Source organism: Triticum dicoccoides, chromosome 4B (assembly GCF_002162155.2).
Source record: "Triticum dicoccoides isolate Atlit2015 ecotype Zavitan chromosome 4B, WEW_v2.0, whole genome shotgun sequence".
Lineage (NCBI taxonomy): Eukaryota > Viridiplantae > Streptophyta > Magnoliopsida > Poales > Poaceae > Triticum > Triticum dicoccoides.
In genome coordinates this window covers 630,969,061-630,980,680 of record NC_041387.1, presented here as the reverse complement: position 1 = coordinate 630,980,680, position 11,620 = coordinate 630,969,061, and the positions used below count along the sequence as shown (strand labels likewise).

The 11,620-nt window shown below is 45.2% G+C and overlaps 1 protein-coding gene and 1 long non-coding RNA gene across 4 annotated transcripts; one reads left to right on the top strand and one right to left on the bottom strand.

The window, feature by feature from the left end:
- Nucleotides 1-2,028: 2,028 nt before the first annotated feature.
- Nucleotides 2,029-3,277, top strand: LOC119294089 (NAC domain-containing protein 22-like). Its single transcript, XM_037572352.1, has 2 exons — nt 2,029-2,244; nt 2,365-3,277. Exons 1-2 carry the CDS (start codon nt 2,076-2,078, stop codon nt 3,225-3,227), a joined length of 1,032 nt encoding a protein of 343 aa, XP_037428249.1. The 5' UTR covers nt 2,029-2,075; the 3' UTR covers nt 3,228-3,277.
- A 3,331-nt stretch (nt 3,278-6,608) lies between these two features.
- On the bottom strand, nt 6,609-10,282 carry LOC119294088. Of its 3 annotated transcripts, XR_005143329.1 has the most exons (6): nt 9,578-10,282; nt 9,396-9,495; nt 8,830-8,953; nt 8,653-8,728; nt 8,418-8,546; nt 6,609-7,741 (listed from the first exon to the last, which is right to left on the bottom strand). It is a non-coding gene; the product is annotated as an uncharacterized LOC119294088 (long non-coding RNA). The 3 variants fall into 3 exon arrangements; XR_005143331.1 differs by lacking the exon at nt 8,418-8,546; XR_005143328.1 differs by lacking the exon at nt 6,609-7,741 and having other exon boundaries at nt 8,069-8,546.
- Between the last annotated feature and the right edge of the window lie 1,338 nt (nt 10,283-11,620).

The following is an 11,620-nucleotide window of genomic DNA, read 5'->3' as shown; positions in this document are numbered from 1 at the left end:
TCTTTTAAATTTTAGTTGTACATCAACAAAACTATATCTTTTTTTCGCAAAATACAGTAAAGACGCAGATGCTCACACATGTACATGCACACACCTCATACTCCTATGAGCACCGTCGAGAGACTTGGCCTACAGATCTTAAGATTGACAAAAGTCACCGTAGGCACCTGACAGTCGTTTAGTGCTGAAATAATAAAGCCTTGAAATTCTGAATAAATTCAGGGAAATGCAAGCACGTATGCCATGTCTAGAACTTCAACTTGGACGGGCGGGTTACATCAAAAGAGACCTGACCATCTGAGCGTAAAAGTTTGCAAACGAAATTATATCTTTGACAATAATCATCCGGGGCCTTCCTGTTATACAGCAAATCGAACTAGTATATTCTTATATACAAACATGTGCATTGTAATATCTAGACATGTAACTGGGCAGAGAATGGGGCTGCTTTTTGTAATAAAAAGAGGAGAAACTTGGGTACTTATGTACGGTGACTTTTTTTTGGCATGGTAAGACGTGTCTCATTCATATCATAAAGATCAAATTACAAGTCACGTAAAGACCGACATGACAAAACTGAAAAGATAGCAGAACATTGTTAAGCTTGACACCAACGTCCGTCACTTGCCTCCGGCACCACCACAGCAGCCACCAAAGAAAAAAAATGACGGATCACATCCTCACCCGAGCTCGACGCGGCTCCATCGCTGATATGCAGCTTTGCGGACCTCCAAGGTGGCTCACCAAAGATGAAGCCATTGCCGTTGAACGAATCAGACCGGGGCAACACCCCGGACACGCTATCGAACTCCAGATCTGAGACCCCACAACGACTAAGACGCCGAAGTAGGAAACCATACCTGCCATCCATCAACCACGAACTCAGCACACGTTCTGTTTTCCAGATGTCGTCGATGCAGATCACAATCTGCATCTGCTCCCGAACTACCTCCCAAGCTCCGCGCCGACGCTGGAGCAGGCGTCGTCGCAATGGCGGAGCCCGAGGACACAAGTCCACCACAAGGATGCCGTCGCCGCCACGATATCCCTGCTTGAACAGACTGGTTCCCAAATCCATCACCGAGCAAAGAGACGATCGACTCGCCGAAGAAGAACCTGGAGCTTCTTTATTCAGCATCGCCGTCGCCGCCGTTGAAGCCAAGACGTCGGACGATCTAAAAACCTAAGCTATTAGGGCTGTAAACCTAAAGCAAAAACGATCCGCACGCACGGGATCCGGCGACCCCCCTCACGACCGACGACCAAGAGGTCGCCGGCGGAGGAGAGCCGCCGGAAAACGGCGCCGGAAAGATGGTTCTGTTGGCGGCGGCGGCTAGGTTTTGGTCGCTTGACAAATACTAATCGAAGGATCCCTTATGTACGGTGACTGCACGGTGGTTCAGTGAAAGAATAACATTTCCATTGCTGCAATACAGCATCATTCTGTTGAACAGACCTGTTTTTTTCTAAGGAAAAACAGCTGTCGAACAGGATATTAATCAGCAGCAGATGCTGATGCAAGGTAAACGTGTAAAAAAGTGCACTAAAAAATTGCTGCCATTATTGGAATGTTTCGAGAAACAATTGTACCTCAAAATAGAAATTTCGGCTAGAAGTCTTAGCCGTCGAGTATTCCAAATTGGAAAGTACAGAAGATAAATATATATACCCAAGAACAGGCTCTGAATGTCTAAGCACAACAATAGAAGAAAAAAAAAATCCCTTAGAAGAAGGATGACCAAAATGAGTCAATCTGTGTGACTTCACAAATCTAGAATCAGCAAAATAAAATTAAGTCTTCAAAGGACAGTGATTAATTTAGTGCTAAGTAAGGCCGGCACTAATCCATTTGAGCACCAGTCGTTTTCTCCGGTGCCATGAAACTGCGACCCCCTCTTCTGCTTTCTGCAGGAAACCGCGTAGGTTGGCATCACTTTGAAGGTCTATATAAGCTACCCCCGACGGTCCGACCACCACCACCGCCATCATCCACCTTCCAGAGCAGCAGCATAACAAGTATAGCGGCGATCGAGCACTTGTAGTAGCAAGTGGATCACTTGGAGCAGCAGCGAGCAATGGCAATGGGCATGGAGGTCGATCAGGACCTCCCCGGCTTCCGCTTCCACCCCACGGAGGAGGAGCTCCTCGGCTTCTACCTCTCCCGCGTCGCCCTCGGCAAGAAGCTCCACTTCGACATCATCGGCACCCTCAACATCTACCGCCACGATCCCTGGGATCTTCCTGGTACGTACATACACTACACGTACATACAAGAACAACAACTTCGAACAAGAACATCGTCGCAGTAACCGATCGATACATGTCCGAGCAGCGAGCTGATGAGATCTGTGTATGGATATGCAGGGATGGCAAAGATCGGGGAGAGGGAGTGGTACTTCTTCGTGCCGCGTGACCGGAAGGCGGGGAGCGGCGGGCGGCCGAACCGGACGACGGAGCGGGGGTTCTGGAAGGCGACGGGGTCAGACAGGGCCATCCGGAGCACCGCCGACCCCAAGCGTGTCATCGGCCTCAAGAAGACGCTCGTCTTCTACCAGGGCCGCGCTCCGCGGGGCACCAAGACGGACTGGGTCATGAACGAGTACCGCCTCCCCGACTCCGGCGCGGCGCCTCCCCAGGAGGACACGGTGCTATGCAAGGTGTACCGGAAGGCCACGCCGCTCAAGGAGCTTGAGCAAAGAGCGTTTGAGATGGAGGAGATGAAGCAGAGGTCCGGCGGCAACGGTGGGTACGGCTACAGTGGCGCGGCCAGAGCGTGTCCGCCCCCGGTCCCGGCAGCCGGCGACTTCTACCTGTCTCCGTCCGACGACGTCCAGGATAACTTCCTGATCCCCTCCTCCTCCTCGTCGTCGTCAGTGGCGTTGTCCGGCAACAGCAGCTGCCACGACGCGCTCAGGGTAGCCAAGAAGGAAGCAGACGTCGCCACGGTCACCGTCGTGTCGATGTCGTCTCTATCGAAAGCTGCGAACGCCCCCTTCCATCTTCAGCTCCCACCCTGCGGCCTCCAGCTCCCGGCGGCGAACCATGGGATATCCAGCCTGCAGCTCCCGGCGGCGAGCCAGGGTGTTGTGGACCTGCCCAGCCTGCAGCTCCCGGCGGCGAGCAGCCACGGAGTGTTCGACTGGCTAAATGACCCGTTCCTAACGCAACTGCGCAGCCCGTGGCAGGACCAGCATTGCATGTCGCCTTATGCCCATCTGCTATACTAGCCACATGCAAGTCGTGCAAACTGCAAAGAGAAAGTATGCAAAACTTGAAGCAGATTAATGGTAGTTGTAAATTCAGTTATGCATAGTACTACAAACCTAGACGTCAGTCTCTTTGTTCAACAACACATGACAGTTTATAACTACGAGCTTGCTAAAACTCAGTCGACTGAGATTTAGTTAAGTTCTCAATCGACCTTGTAGCATTTTCTGGCATCGTTTGCAACATCTTTTACTATCGGTTGCCGAATCCGTCTTGCTGGTTGTAGCATGTTGTCCCTCATCGACTGTAGCACGTCATTTCATCGGTTGCAACATGTCATCCTTCATTGAAGTTTGGAGCATATTAGTTAGAACGGTTGTAGCATTTGTGGTCGTTGGTTGCAATATCGTCGCAATATTTTTTGTCGCAGTTTGTACCATCCAGTTGTGCCGCTTGTAGCAAAAAAAAAAAACCCGCTGACGTCACTCGACTGAGACTTCATTAAGTCTCGGTCGACTAAGTTCTAGACAGACCATTGTAACAAAACCTGCAATGGATTAACTTAGGGCACTGTTTTGTGTTTGTCACTCGTGAGGCCCCCAAGTCACTCGCTTTGGTTATCGCATCAACCACCGCCGCCACTGGCATCCTTCCGGCCCCCTTTCTCCCTCATCGTCACCGATTGGCACCGTCGGGGCAAAACCCCGGTCGGTGGTCGGTGGTCGGTGGGGGCGGGGCCTCTCTCCAATGCGACCCTATGCGCCAAGCTCTATCTGGCCGTCGCCGGCCCTCGCCCCACCGACTAGCTGCGGAATTTGTGCCTGGGTGATGGGACCGTCGTGCCAGCTATCGTCGTTGCATTCACTCAAATACAGCAAGGCTGGCCGGGGGTGGTTGGCTTTCCCCGTGGCATGGCATGGGTGAGGGTGCCCCGAGACATTGAGGGAGGCGTCTTCTCGTTCCTCCTTTGGCAATGAGTGCTCGCCTAGATGCAAAAGGTATGGCCTTGGGTCTCCTGATCCGGTAGCTGCTATTGACGGCATGTACTAGTGAGGTTGTAGGATGCCTTCAATAGTTTGATGCATTCTCTGGATGGCGACTGACGCAATAGGTATGGTTGTGCAACGGCAATGATGCGATTTCTAGCCAATGCATGTACTTGCAGGGATTGTAGAAAGTGGTGGTGTCAACACATGATTGAGTCCGATTTGGTGGTGCTTCTCGAGTACTTGATCTCGAGCTCCAGGGAAAAAATTCTTAGGTCTGACCTGAGTTGGTTCTACCTGGCAATGACAATGTTTTGTGTCATTTCTTTGTTGAAGACATTGCTCGGATATGCTCGCCTTGTTCTCAGGGTGTAAACTTAGAATCTGGCCATTGGTGGTTGGATTTGGTGATGACAACGCTTCAGCGGCATTCCCTTCCTTAAGGTGTTGTTGTTGAAGAACCTTTCTCATGTCTTTCTGGCGCCACGAGATGGTTGGTGCGGATATGGTCATTTTTGTACTTTGCCTTTTGTTGTTTTGATTGCTCCTTTCCCCCGTCTCTCTTAGGCATAACTTTTGTCATGTATGACTTTGCTTTTTGCCATATCATGTTTGCTTATGTATGGGTGTTGGCATTTCTTGTGAGCATCCTATCAATGCAGAGGCCAGGTGTGTGCTCATTTATGTTTGTATCCCTTGATGCTTCATTTTGAGTCAATAAAATCCATCATTTATAAAAAAACTTTTAAGGTAAAAATGTCTAGTTATAGATAAAATAGAATTCCATATTTAAACCTTGAACTATCACAAATGTTTGAGAATTCCACAATAAAAGGACTTAAATCAACAGTTTCCCTATATGAGGAGATTAAAGGCTCCTTTGGTTCGAAGGCATTATGTAGGATTTCTAGAGGGTTTTGATCCTTATGAATTTTCCCATAGGCTTCATTTGTACTACATTTTCGAGGAAACTTTTCATTCACTGAAACTTCTTGGTATAATTCTTTTGTTTTTCCTATTCTATCAAATTCCCATCCTTCAAATTCTCGTAGTTTTCTAATCATGTAGGATACAAAAGGAACATGACATGGCACTCTCTTCATACGGTTTTTATATTCTTGCATTTTGAGAATCATGTGAATTAAATAGTGTGTAAGAAATATCTATTTTTAAGTCAATGCTAGAACGAGTTGATCCAAACAATAAGATTAATATAGGTTAAAATATTAGTACACTTTTTTCACACCAGTATGAGTTTCTCCCAAAAAATAACTATTTCTCATTGACCGAGGCAGGGACATATTTATAGAGGGGGTTGGGGATAGCCCCCTTCCGCAGCCTCTCATACGTCGGTAGTTGGTTGTGACATGAATAAAATAGTAGAGACAAAGCCCACTGATGGCAGCTCGAGCAAGCTTCGCCCCTCTCCATGACTATCTCATGCATGTTCTAAGGTCCTAGCTCCATCCATGTACCAAGAAATACTTACTCCCTTTAAATGCTTCATTGGGTTGTATTCCCTCGACAAATAAATAGACAAATCACACATTTTGTTTTGTTATTTTCATGCAACTTCGCACAAAAACAAAATGTTGAAATTCAACAAAGGTAACTGCAACCACCTTTTACCTAGAAAACAACATTGGTTGGCATCACTTCCAACACTATACAAGCTACTTTGACAACCGCAACCTCATTCATCATCCAGCTAGTGCAATGACAAGATAAGCAAAGTGGTCAATCACCTAGAGCAAAAGCAACATGAACCAATGTCAATGGAGGTGGCGTCGACCATAAAGGTAAATCAATATCACTACAAGAAATATGTCAACTTGTGACCACCACTATTGGTCACTGAAAGGTCATGGTTTTTCATTTGCAACCTTTTTGTGACCAAAAACAGAAGGTCAAAAGCTGGCGGTCGTAAACTGACTATAGCGACCTTTCTTCTGGAATGGTCGTAGACGTTTATGACCAAAATATGTCTACTGTGGTGTTTTGGTCACTAGCAGCCTCCCCAGGCCACGTAGGCATCCAGCGTGGCAATCTGATGTGGCACAAGAATCAGCTCAGTCCAATTCGGTGTTCTACATGGGCCGAGCCCATTAATTCAGCCCATTTATATATTTTTTCCTATGAATTTTTTGTCAGCTAAATGGACCAAGCCCAACATTGCAGCCTTTTTATTTTTGGGCCATGGCCTTTTTGTCTCAACAATTTCATTTTTTTTCTTTTTTCCTAAATTGGCTTCACTAGTCAGGTGGGTCCCCATTGTCAGGTTCGGGTACTGGGTCCTAGCCGTCAGGGCAATATTCTTCATTTTTTTATTTCACGCAAATAAATACCTGATATTTAAATTGGCACACAGAAAACACACGAAATACTTCAAATATTATCAACCATCAAAGTGCTACATCATATAACACACATACAAATGTGATAAGCATCAAGTTTACAATCATATAACAAGCTCCACAAGTGTACAATCACATGAGCCAGTTCTGCTCCACAAGTGTACAATCACAAGTTCTGCTACATCATACACACATATGAACTATGCTTCACAAAGAAACATGAGCAGTATAAAGGGCTTCATAAATGCAAAACTTGATAGTTGACAACAATGTTAGAACTATGCTTCCTCAGACTTCTTTGTCCTGATCAGCATCTGCACGTTACAGAACAATATTGATCAATTATAAGCCACAACTTCAAATGCCCATACAATTTGTAGTTTCTTAAAAAAACAAAGCAAGCGAGTACTCAGGAGCTTTGGTTAAAACCCATCAAACAGAGATAAAAACTGGCAAACTATACATCCACTTACAACATAGAAAAAGGAAAGAAAAATACACATGATTAAGTAATATATATCATTCATGTTGGAACAAAGAGCAGACTAACTGACACAATGTGGTAACTAAATCATTCAATCCCTGAGACTGATTGGATGTCAGTTTGTTTTACTGCCAGTACCTATTGGTAAATTAAATTACTAATCAGAGGAAATATTTAAGCAGCCCAATTACCTACCAGATCATTGTACTTACACTTCCTAATCAGATCACCTAATAGGAGATACTATTAAGAATGAAAAGATGATTGAACACTAAAAGATGTTAGCAAGTTGCCTGTTGGTTTCATCACAAGTACCAGGAGTATTTTTAAACCTATGCAAGTCATTTTTAAACCTATGCAAGTACCAGGAGTATTTCAATCATTTCCAGTGCAAGTACTCAAAATTTGTTTGAGTAGCAAATCTAGGAGTACCGGAGAACTCCAAGTTAAATGTACTCAAAGCAACCAGCAAAATCCCTCAATACCGGTCCCAACAAGTAATCAGAATACAACAACAACAAGTACCAAGAATAAATCACATAAGTAACTAGAACAGAGAAAGAAAATGTAGAAGTGGCAGCGAGGCATGAATGGTGTCCTAAGATACTGCTGCATCGGCCGTAACGGAGGCCGAGGAACTCGCTGTGATGGGTTGCAGCATCTGTGCTGATGCAGTTGAGGCAGGAACACCTCAAAGATATTCACAAGGTCTGCAGCAACAGCAGGACAACAGCAAAAATGTGGTGCTTCAGTTAGTAAAAATCCTCAAAGTCAAGACTAGTAAACAGAGGAAGCCTACCAATTAGGCACCAAATGAATTTTTAAGTGCTAGAGAGCAGATTGAAGGATCAAAATGTTACCATATAACAGCAGACTAAATACCACTAAAAGAACATCACAATGACTAAGCAATGCAGCAGAGGCAGTTAACATATACTACTTGCAAACTGGAAAGATATTGATTTTAAATCCCATCTGAACTTCTGAACCATGTATACAACACCGAGACTACCACAGACAGAACAACAAATGGCTTAACAAGGAGTTATTTTACAAAATGGAAAGCTAACAGCTCTTCATAGGGAAGTAAAAGCAGTTGGCAAGATGGAATGGACTAGAAAATGCAGCATATCCTTTCCAGAATACACAACCTCTTAAAGTCAGAGCACTACAAAACTCCAATTGCACACAAATGCAAGAGTTCACCTAGAGAATCCCACACTATGCAATCCTAAGCAACTGCACTAGAAAACTTTGTCAGCAAGTGGCTCCGGCTATGAATGGAAAACGCTCAAGCGGGTCAACAAAATGGGTGTATCACATCTAACATAGTAGCTGGCAAGGCACATGAATTAGCAAGGCTGTATAAATGTTCCAGCTATCCACCTATTTACAAATGGGTTGTTGGTGAGCCCACTTGCTGGCAGGCGAATCTTGCGAAACTGCCAGAAAAAGAAGCGAGCTATTCGATCAAATCTGGGTCTTAGCGGTAGGGAAGGAAGCAAACAGAACATCCTGCAAATAGGGAAGGAAGCAAACAGAACACAAGACTTAGGAACACATTCGTAGCAACAAACAGGGTTGGCAACGGCAATTCAGAATAATTTGGTTTGTGATATACCTTAGGAAGGTCTTGTGGTAGGATTGCCCATCTCAAACTTGAGATTGTTCAGTATATCCCTCTCCATCTTAACAAGCTGCACATGCCCACAAGAACCCAGATCAGCATTCTAGCTAGGGTCGACCAATTGCAAGATCTAACATAGATGAACCAAGCAAGCAAGAGAAGAACACACACCTCCTGCTTCATGTAGGTGTTGTCGGTGATGTAGCATAAGTCCTCCACATTTGGGGGGCTGATCTCCTCGTACTTACTAGATCCACACAACGAATCTGAAGTTCAGGCTCATATCTTGATTTAACTGAACACTCGGCACAGAAATGAGGACAAAAAACGGAGTCAACCACTAGCTAGTAAAGTCATATGAAGTATGATCTTTATTTTTTCCAAAATAAAGATGATCTGGGTTCACAATATGTACAAGAATGTTTCCAAAATAAAGATGATCTGGATTTCCAAAATAGAGAGCTAGTAAAGTCATATGAAGTCAAAATGTAAGAGCGAGCTCCACAATGGAAAGAAGCCAGCACAAAAAAACTGAGTACAATATGTACAAGAATACTTCCTAGTAAGGAAGTGACTACATAGTAAGAATGTAAAAGTTATGACAACCATGTCCAAATTCATGTAAGCAAGTAATTTTTTGAACCAAACAATAGGAACATGGTAACTCCAAAATATTATACAAGTATCTCCACGCCTAAACATAGAAGCACGATCTAGGGACGGGAATCAAACAACACCTGGTTTTCAGGTTTTGAGAACATTGGTGGGCATCCTCACGGTACCTTCACCCTCATGTTGTAGATCCATGCAGGCCTCCATCATCGCCTCCATGGGTGCCTGTAGAGAGACAGAGATTCAGATAGAGAAATCGAGACAGAGAAAGAGTGGGGAAAGAGAGAGACGGCCAGATCCAACGAACCCTAGCCAGGAGCTGGAGGGAGATGAACCATCCTGAAGATCTTGACACCGTGCTTGCCTAGTAGATCAACGGGAGGCCGCAAAGTCGGAGACGGCAGGCGGCAGGGGCTAGCAGAGGGGAAGGGGTGCGCCGAAGGCGGCTCGAGCACAAGACGGAGGGGCCACCGGCAAGGACCTCGATGAGGACATCACGGGCAAGGACGAAGCGGGCGGCGCGATCTTGGACTGGCCGCAGCCATGGCAGCGCGACCTTGGACTGGCAGCGCCGACCTGTCGAGGCGGAGCAAGGAGACGGGGAGAGTGAGGCGGGGAGAGCAGCAGGGGCCGGAGGCCATGCGTGTGCGGGCGGCAGAGGGGTTCGCCGGTGGAGTTGATGGAGATGGGCGACGGAGGCGGCGAACGAACGGGAGGAGGGGGCTTGGCTTGTTCGTCCCCGATGGTGGAGAACTCGTGGTCGAGATAGGTGGCGGTGATGGATCTGGCTCGGGATGGGTGGCAGCGAGCGGTGAGACGGAGGGACCGGGGTAGCGGCGGATCTGGCTCAGGATGGGTGGCGGCAAGTAGTGAGACGGAGGGACCGGGGTAGCGGCGGATCTGGCTCGGGATGGGTGGCGGCGAGCGGTGAGACGGAGGGACTGGGATGGCGGCGAATCTGGCTCGGGATGGATGGCGGCGGGGAGGGGAGAAGAAGAGAGGGGGCCGACTGGACGAGATGCAGGGTTAGGGTTTGGCAGATGCGTTGCGGTGGGCACTTGACGAAAACCTGAGAATTGGTTTCCCCGCGCGCGGCCTTTGCTTCTGAAATTGCCTCTATTTTAGAATGGTCCCACAGGTCAGCCTCTGTTTTTAGGTGGGTTTGGTTAATTGTGTACTGACATACTATGCATGAAAAAGTAAATAAAATACTAAATAAACCTCCAAAAATAATAGAAAACAGAACAAAACAAGTAAATTAAAGTAAACTAAGTGTTTGACTTTGATACAGAGTTGCATCTTGCATTACCTAACAATTTTCATTTAAAAACATTTTTCCACATTTCAAATGCCAAAAATGAGATTTTATGTGAAGAACATACAATTTTTTTTGGAAAAAATGGCATAGTTTGTTCAAATGAACTCATATATTGCACAAGGGTGCATAATGAAATGGCAAACGATGTTGTCAAAGACAGTTTTCATGCTATGGCAAACAATGTTATGGCCACATTTGTGTAATAGTTTGTTAAAATGACCTCATATCATGCACAAGGGTGCATCTTGGAATGACAAACAATGTTTCCTAAGGAACTTTTCATTTTCTTTGGACGAAAAATTCATTTTCCATTTTTTCGATTGCCCAAAATGAGTTTTTTTGTGAAGGACTTACCATATATTTGTTGCAAAATTGTACCTAATCAATTTTATAAATACTAGGCCATATATAATGCACAATTGACAAAATGGTTGGGTGTCAAAAGTTTTGATCCACCTCTGGTGAAAAAGACAAATTCCCGCTGATTCAGTTGGAAGTGGGTCAAATTTGAACCATAGCTACCTCATAGTTTGCTATTTATTTTTTCCAAAAATCATTTCTAGGTACATAAGTATCTATTTAATCAGAAAAACACCAAAAAATTCCAAGATTTAACCACTAGCTAGGAACGGTCATTCCCGCCGTTTTGACCGCATTTTGAAACACGCATAAAAAATTCAAAAAAATTCAAAAAAAGGGAAACCCTCGCATTGTGTCATTATATGTGACCAAGTTTCCAGGAAAAATAATAAACTTGAAATACGGCAATTATTTTAAAAAAAATGTTCTCACAAACGAGCTATCATGTGCGGAGACCAATGCCTTTCAAGCCTAATGATCAATCTTATGGCCACATTTGTGGAATAGTTTGTTCAAATGACTTCATATCGTGCACAAGGGTGCATCTTGGAATGACAAACAATGTTGCCTAAGGAACTTTTCATTTTCTTTGGACGAAAAATTCATTTTCCATTTTTTCGACTGCCCAAAATGAGTTTTTTTGTGCAGGACCCACCATATATTTGTTGCAAA